Source organism: Synchiropus splendidus, chromosome 4, assembly GCF_027744825.2.
Source record: "Synchiropus splendidus isolate RoL2022-P1 chromosome 4, RoL_Sspl_1.0, whole genome shotgun sequence".
NCBI lineage: Eukaryota > Metazoa > Chordata > Actinopteri > Syngnathiformes > Callionymidae > Synchiropus > Synchiropus splendidus.
In genome coordinates, this window is record NC_071337.1 from 23,063,097 (window position 1) to 23,071,897 (window position 8,801).

General features: G+C 44.8%; 1 protein-coding gene across 1 annotated transcript; it reads right to left on the reverse strand.

The window, feature by feature from the left end:
• Nucleotides 1-715: 715 nt before the first annotated feature.
• LOC128757771 (fish-egg lectin-like) lies at nt 716-2,337 on the reverse strand. The gene is made up of 5 exons (XM_053863292.1): nt 2,212-2,337; nt 1,911-2,144; nt 1,615-1,835; nt 1,195-1,316; nt 716-1,082 (listed from the first exon to the last, which is right to left on the reverse strand). The coding sequence occupies exons 1-5, from the start codon at nt 2,264-2,266 to the stop codon at nt 941-943; spliced, it is 774 nt and encodes a 257-aa protein (XP_053719267.1). The 5' UTR covers nt 2,267-2,337; the 3' UTR covers nt 716-940.
• Between the last annotated feature and the right edge of the window lie 6,464 nt (nt 2,338-8,801).

Sequence of the window (8,801 nt, forward strand, 5' to 3'; positions counted from 1 at the left end):
CCTTTTCAGAATATCTTTCAAAAACTAACTGCGAATCTTAGGTCGGGCCTGTGACATGGAAGAATTTGATGTGACAATAGACGCCTGTCAGAGCCACCACGGATCGTTTTACCGGTGTTTTATGAGTCCAAAAGAGGTAAATGTGCTGGACCAAGCAACGCGACGCAGGCGTTCTGCTGGTCTGCAGCATCTAACAAAAACTCATAAGACTTGCAGGAAAGCGACAGAGTCTAAACCAAGCACTGGATGTTGACAGAAAGTCACAGGCTGAGTGGCTCAGTAATTAACCAAAATCGAAGGCCGTTAGAGGGCGATGCACATGTGACATAGAACTTGGAAAATGCTTTCTGTTATTAGGGGGCTGAACTTTGACATGGACTCAAATGTAGGACCTCAGAAGAATTAAACACACTGGACTCTTCAGCCATCAGCATGTTGTTAGTTATTTCACTTGGATTTTGAAACTGGAGCCTGAGCCAACTCTGCGTTGGAAGTGAACTTTCTGTGTGGAGTTGGACGCCCTCTCCATGTATGTGTGGCTACCACAGAGCACTGCGGTGACCTCCCACAGTGAAAAGACATTCAGAGGTTCATCCTTCATCAAAGTTTCCATCACTGTGATTGTGTGCGTAGTTTCGTGTCTGAACAAACACTGGGATGGACGACACCAAGAGCCCCATTGACCCTGCGACCAAAGGGAATCAGTGGACGGAACTGGACACCAAGTAATTCTTTATTCAGTATTCCCATACAGCGTATCTTCAGATTTCACCACAGTTGTATGAACAATGATCAAAATTCTATCACTGGACGGACATTTCTCCATGTTATGTCTTATCATTATTGGGGTAACTATTTCATGTAAAAGAAGAAAGAGAGTATAAGATTAATGAAGATTAAGATGCATTGTTGCCGTACATCAGTGCAACAAGAGTGAATCCTAGCGGCGGCACTCCAAGAGGAGACCTGACTTGCTGGCGATCCAAAGTCTGCCCAGGTCGTAGGCGAGTCTGTCAACAGCGATGCACATCCGGAAATCGCGCCAAGAAGAACCTCTTGGGTTACTGCTTGTGATGCCCAGTCTGTTGAAGAAAAAAGAAAAACACGAAAAAATGAAATGGTTGTTGATGTTGTGTGAGACTAGAAAATAATAGGACCAGCACAGTGAGGCTCTCATGCCAGGTCATTGCTTACCTTTCGCAGATGACACCATTCGGCATCAGTCCAAAAACTGATCCGTCCTGTCCCACTTTGATCGACTTAAAGGACCCAGACACTTGCACCCATGATGTACTTCCACAGCCGGAGTTGATATTCTGAAAGCATCAAACAAAACAGAGCAGGAAAATCAGACGACGAATGTATTGACATGCATCACCAGCTGCTGTTTTCTTTCACAACCATGTTTTGTGTTGAAGTAAGCTTCATTTATTTTTATCAATCAGCAGAATTTTTTTATTTCTCTCATGCTGCTTCGTCTTGCTTTAAACCAGAAAGATTTAAAAATAGAAGCAGGGAACCTGATGACCAAATTGTTCCCACAATAACTAATGTTATGATTCAATGATTATGATTCAAACACAGAATTCCAACATTGCTGTGGCGTCTACTTACCCACATGACATAGACCCGATTCGATGAGTCGACCGCCCAGCATCTATTCTGTCCGCAGCTGATTTCTTTCATGACATGGGTCTTCAAAACCCAGCTCACAGAGCCGACACCTCTGTAGTGCAAAGCCGTGCTGCTTCGAATACAGACGGTTCTGTTGTCACTGGCTCTGACTCCCATCAAAAAATCATCCCCTCCAGCGGCCACCACTTTCAACTTCAAACCTGGAGACAAAGAAATAACACTTGTCTCACACCTATTAAAGGAAGACCATCATGAAAGTTACTGATGAAAAATACCTGTGGCCTCCAGAAATTTGCTTCCCACCATTTTGAAGAGTTTGTTGCTGGAATCAGTGGCCCACAGCCCAGAACGTCCGACTGAAATGTGACGAAGGCGTTGGTTGCTCAGGACGCTCCAGTGTGTACCAGTGAGCATCAGGGTTCGATATCTGTTAGTGGCAACCAACATTCCTTGTCCGGCATCAAACTGACCGAGGCCGTAATACCTGGGAGCTTCCTCACACCTGAAGGCTACAAAGCAAAGACAAGGTTAGTCACAACATTTTCACTTCTCTTCTCCAGCGGTGTGTTCAGCTACCATGACTGGCAGCCAGGAAGCAAGACAGCAGCAAGAGAGCGATGGCAGTCTTCATGATGTGGCTGTTCTTCAGGTGGTGGTTGTCTTCAGGGAGGCTGATGTCAGGATCTCAAGAGGCCGCTGCTCTGCTGCTCTGCTGCTTGGTTGGTCTGGCTTTTATAGGCAGAAGAGGTGGGTCGATCTACATTCCATGCAGGTTTGACAACTTGATTTCCAGTTAGTTGGCTGGAATTCAATGTTAATCAGGTATGAGGAAAGTCATCATCTAATGTGACATTGAAGAATGTAGTTGTTATTGTTGCCTGTGACAGAAGAGCAGCAGCTGGAGTGAAATGGAAGCTTCATCAGACGGTAGAGAGATTTGCCATGATGTGCGGGTCAGAGACTGTAGTGATGGCACAAGGACCAAGGACTGAGTTAGAAGTGTTGGAGATGAAGATGCTCCGGTTTTCATTGGAGCAACTCAGGAGGACAAGATTTGAAATGAGCATATCTCTACTGTAAATGAGAGGGACAGTTCATGTATGTCAGAGTCAGGGAGGACAGAGTGTGGTGGTTTGGACCAGACAGGGAACATGTCAGACATGGAAATACCTGGCAAACGAAAAAGAAGAAGGCAGCTATTGAGGTTCATGGATGTGATAAAGCAGGACGTGAAGTGAAAAGGTGTGAACAGGGTGGATGCACAAGTTAGGTGGCGGAGACATGATTGTTTTCAGATCAACTGCTGAGGTAGAGTTATTTGCTGCTAAGAGTCGTGCAGCATGTTGTAGATGTTTTGTCTAAAGAGAAAAAGTCCTCACTGACTCTGGTTCTGATGCTACCTGGGATCAGCCAGGTAGAGACGCGTGGATGAGGAGTCTCTGCTGGACAAAAGAGAGAGAGACAGAGCTGGATGCTCATGCACATGCAAGACGTGTGATGAAGGAGGAGAGTGACCTGACAGGAAATGCCAAAGAAAAAAAGAAAGAAGAATAGAATGTTATCAATCAAATCATTGTAGTTTGTGCAGCTGTCATCATACAAAAATGTTCTAATGGGTCGAAGCTGATGGAACTTGTTTAGTCAATATTTCCCATCATGGCAGACTATCATGGGTGTGTCATCGTGTTATGTAGTTGCTGTCAGAGAAGGGATATTTGCTTGAAACCTTTGCTCTGTTTTTGCTCCACCAAAAAACTCAACAGATTCTCAATCGAACAGATTTTCTAACAATTCATTCTGGATCAGTAGCTTCCATGTCCCGGTCAGAACCTGTGAATCCATCTCATATCTTGAGCTGGAACGCCATGTTGTCCAGCAAGGACACATATATTTATTGAGAAAACCTCAAGACAGAAACACAGTCTTCCTCATATCAGCGTTTCAGTCAGGAGCAACTGTGATGTCCTGTGGTTTCAAGGTCAAACAAGACGACACACTAGAACCGCTGAGAGGTGCATCATTTTATTGGCCTGGTGGAAGGTCTCATTGTCCTGGCAGCCTGCCACAGTACTGTAAGTATTTGTTATACTTCAACTATTATGAGCATTAGTTATGACTACGACAGTACGTTGCTGTATTATGAATTATCCTTATTATGACTGTGTTATTATGATGAGGACAATAACTTTGATTCCTGTGTGTTTCATTGCTGCTAAAATGAAGTTCCGAAAAAAAAAGTGCTCCATCACAACGAAGCCGAGTCAACAGTGATCTGCAATTCGCAACAGACATGAGGGTGTGCAGGGAAGCCGGCTTCTTCTGCTTTGAGCATCTCTATCGCAGCCCAGTGGTCACCTGCAAGTGAATTACCTCTGTAAAGTTCAGAACTTGTGCCGACTCTGACTTTCAACTGTGTCATTGTTTGCATCTTACTGGAACAACAGAGAGTTCGTTTTGTGCCAAACTTCTAGAGTTGACACCCTTCACTGGAAATGGATGGTTAAAAAAAGTACCATTGTGTTATGTTTTGTTTTGTTTTGTTTTTTTGGCTGGATCAGGTGCACAATTATGTGTGATTGACAAGACCTGAGAGATGCCGTAATATCATCCTCGACTAGAAACGACTCATCTTTCAGTCCTCCTTGTCTCAGGTGTCTCAGTCCACTTGGTCACAAGTTGTGGTTCCGTCCAGGTTTAAGCAGCTACTGGTTCTCAGTCTCACAGCCGACTCTTCAAACCAGGACGGATACGTGAGACACTCTCACGATTGGAATTGAAACAAATGAAGAAAAGGAGAATGTTTTTTTTTTTTTTTAATCTGGCGAGGTGACAGACAGAAGAGTCTAAACATCAAAACACCTGAATGTTCATTGTTGTGATTTTGACAGATAGTTAGTAGTCACCAACAAGGCGATAAGAACGTCGCCCCATGTGATCAGGAGGAGGAAGAGAAATTTGGAGGAAATGTCATGCATTTATTGTAAAGAATTCTTGGTGTTGTCATGGGTGTGAATTGTTTCCTGTAAGTGCTCCTGTTGGCATGTGACACAAACTAAAAGTGGATTATCTGTTTGATCAAAGGTCTGGTCTTATTTTAGACATATTGTTGCACTTGTGATTTTCACAAATACAGGAGCAACTTCCTGCAAGTGAAACGTGCTTCAGGTTGGTGAGTTTGTTCAACTTATATGTAAGATGAGGCATAAATATCATGTATCATCAGCATGTTGTCCGTTATTGGAAAAAGAAATGCAAGCAATGCCGAATATTCATTTGTGTCACTTACAACCCTTTGTAAAGAACGTGACTGTAATCTAACTAATAACTCTAATAACACTGACAATGACTCGGGAAGCCACCTATCCAGACGTTGCCCATCGAGTGAATTTACTTCATGCTGATCGATGATACAGGACATGACACAAGCCTAGTTTAGATCATCGTGTCACACTAAAGACTGAACTAACTGGCTTTCAATCTTATGTGATCACTAATCTGGTTCAGGTTTGACGATGGCACACTGAGAAGCTTCCTAACTGTTGATATCGTTTCTTGGATTAAAAGTTTGCTTAAAACTATGACAATGAATAGAGCTCCTCCAGACTCTCTTCATGTTGACTTGTTTGTCAATTGTTTGGCTGCTCCCTTTTATTCCTGACACCAGACTCTTCCTGGGTTTTTTTTTACTGTTTGAGTGGACATGACTGTCAGACTCTTCCACCAAGCTCACCGACATGTCACTCCGGTAGCAAGCTGTTGGACTGTTGTGTCGTGGTTTGGTTTTGTCCTCATCTTTGGCTGGTCGACTGATACCTGTTTGTGGTTTTGGCCATGAGCTCACCAGGACTCTCCCCTAACATCGCTGGGCCATCAGCAAGCTCGCTTCTGGGTGTCTCACTCTGAGCCAGTGGGTCAGCAGCTAGCGGCTAGCTGACCCACCGGCTACTGCTTGGTACTTGCCCGACTTGCAGTCAGAGGCTCTAAGAAGCATTCCTTCCGTTACCTCAACCTCCGTAGCCCCAGCTGTGGCGCTACACTACACATCCATGCAACTCCCCCAGCTAAACTACCAAATCACCCCCTCTTTGGAACTTATAGCCCCCAGAAAACTCCAGACTTCTTCTCCGTCCTCGATATGTCCACCAAAGCTCTCGCCACAAGTTCATACCTGGATAACCCACTCCCTGAGGGCCGTGGACAAGGAATTGCTGCTATTCATCTTCGAAAACTAAAACCTCGCCACCTCACTATATCTTGTGTTTCCTCTTTTGACCTGCACACTTCCTGGACCTGAACCCCTCATCATTGCTATTATCCATATCGTTCTCCCAAACCACATCCGTCCTTTTTATCAGAAGTCATTACTGTGCTGCCTGCAACCTCACTGTTATTCTGCTTGGTGATTTCAACCTCTCACATCTTTCAAAAGTCAACTCAAAACCCCCCTTTCAGAATTCCAAAACCAACTGCAAATCGTCTTTGAGTACCTCAGAAAAGTATTATACAAAACGTTATTATTTATTATATAATTATTATTATTGTTCCATTTCTATGTACTATATGTGCTTCGCCCCTTAACGTCCTTCACTCCTGGTGAAAAAACCACTGTGAAGGATCGTTGGGATAAGTTCCCTCCAGCATGATCAAAAACAAAAAGACCATACCTCAGGAACTCAGCGTGTGACGTCCATCTGGCCCGGACAAAGACGAAGATGAACCATCAGAAAGGACTCAATGGGCCACTGAGGTGTCCGCCATGTCCTTCAGAATGCGGTTTGAGGCCCTCCAGGGCCTCAGCACCTGCAGCCACATATGCCTCCTTCATGGCTGTGCACACCCAAAGAGCAAGCCGTTGCGAAGAAACAGACCTCTCTTGGAGACTGACGCCATAGCAGATAAATAACCTGACCGACAGCTGGAAATCCTCAGTTCTGTTGACATAACATGGCAGCGCACAAACTGGTGTTGTGGATTTTTCTGACTACCAGAAAGACCTTGGAGAGAAATTGTCTTTTAAAAATACTAATTGAAAACTCTTTGCAAAGAGAGTGAGAATACAAGGTCACAGTATGATGTCAACACTCTCACTGAGGAATTCTCAGCAAGTATACACTAATCCTCTGGACGAGAGGGGAAGACTACAACATTGAAAATAAGTAACAAGCTTGAGCATCTGCGAGAATCTCAGTCTGCACTCTGAAAAGTGAGGAGAAACAAGGAGAAACAGAACAACCAAAAACAATAACTTTCCATTGAACAATAACAATAATTTTCCATCACACGCCGTACCACAAATCTCAGGTAGGGCCTGTGACATGGAAGAATGGGGATGTGAAAATAGGCGCCTGTCAGAGCCACCACGGATCGTTTGAACGGTGTTTTATGTGGCACTTGCCGCTGCAGAAATATGATTTGATATGATAATTTGATTGGCAAGCACCTTTAGATTTTGTGAATAAAGGAGAAGCACTTCTGGCATCCACCGAGACAGACGTGTCATCTTTTGTGCAAAAAAACTTGTGTTACAGATTTAAATCTAACACATGGTCCCACGCTTTGGGACGTGTAAAAAAATATTCGGGCTCGTCTGGGATCTCGCTCCAGCGCATACGGAAGCAGACCTAGTGAAAAAAACTGAACCACAAGACCAACGCGAGGGGGCAAAGAGTACAGCCGAAGCAAGAGCCAGGGGTGTCATGCAGGGGAGAGCTAATCCATGTTCTACCAAGGGAGCCACACCGTTGTTTCTTCAGACCAACTGACATCAAGTCTATGGCACGTAAAGAGCTCGTGTGGGACTTCAAGAACACATTGCACAAGCTATCGGGACGAGAAGCGTACCAGGTAGCCAAAGACCTCACACTTGTCGGTCATGACACAATAGACTTGGATTCGTCAGATGAAGAGGGTTGTGTGCTACTATCCATATTTTCAGCGTGTCATCTGTCATCTTCCGCTCCGACTTTTTCGGGCCTGTTTTAGAGAGCCAGATGTTGCGTGCTGTGTAAGTGTGCGGATTCTGGCTCTGTCCATTAATGCGGATAGCACCATCTTTTGTTCCACAGCCGTGACTTGATAGTGCTGCAGGAGGTCCCCCTTGACTCAGTCCTTGTCGAAGAGACTCTTGTCCAGGGCTGATGACAGGAGGGTCATATTATTAGCCAAGTTCTGGATGTGGAGCGTGCAGGCGTGGGTTCTGTCCAGAAACTACATTGTCATGAGGTCCTTCTTGCACAGGGGAGGTGGGGCTGCTGTCATGATTCGCTTTTATTTTGCTCTACTTCCTTTTCTCACCTCCTTCTCCTTCCCTGATTTGTTGGAGCCTCACCCTGGATTTGGCACACAGCTGCAACTGATCTACAGATCATCATCCCACCCCTTCTTCAACACCTTGTTTCCAGCAGTGAGCGCCAGATCAAATCAACTTGTTTCTAGGTCATTGGCTTCCACGTATACTTCTCCTTGTTCGCTCGCTCTATGTTTTCTGATCTCTTACTTAATACTGCCTGGTGCCTGAGTTAGTGTTGTGTCTATTCCATGTTTGTTTCCGATCTCCGCGTGTTTCAGGTTTGCTCTGATCTTAGTTTAGTTCCCTCATATGCTCGTTTGGACGATTATGTTTGTGAGATTGTTTCATCCCTGATCATCGTGTCTTTGTATTGTATTTTCAGATTTCTCGTTCATGATCTCCCAGAACGGTGACGCTTTTGGTTGGACTTATTTCCGTTTGTGTACATCTCCCGGTTCGGTGACGCCTTCTGTTTGCATTTTTCGATCTCTTGTTTTGATTATTGTGAACTCTTTGTTAAGATTAAATATCATTTTTTGACACTCTGATCTCCTGGTGAGTCTTATCCATTAAGGCATTTGGGTCCCGCTCGGCGAATCCTAACAGCTGCGACCACAATGAAGCAGACAGAACCAAACAGAACCCCAAAGTGGACTGTGTGGAGTTGGACGCCCTCTCCATGTATGTGTGGCTTTCCACAGAGCACTGCGGTGACCTCCCACAGTGAAAAGACATTCAGAGGTTCATCCTTCATCAAAGTTTCCATCACTGTGATTGTGTGCGTAGTTTCATGTCTGAACAAGCACTGGGATGGACGACACCAAGAGCCCCATTGACCCTGCGACCAAAGGGAATCAGTGGACGGAACTGGACACCA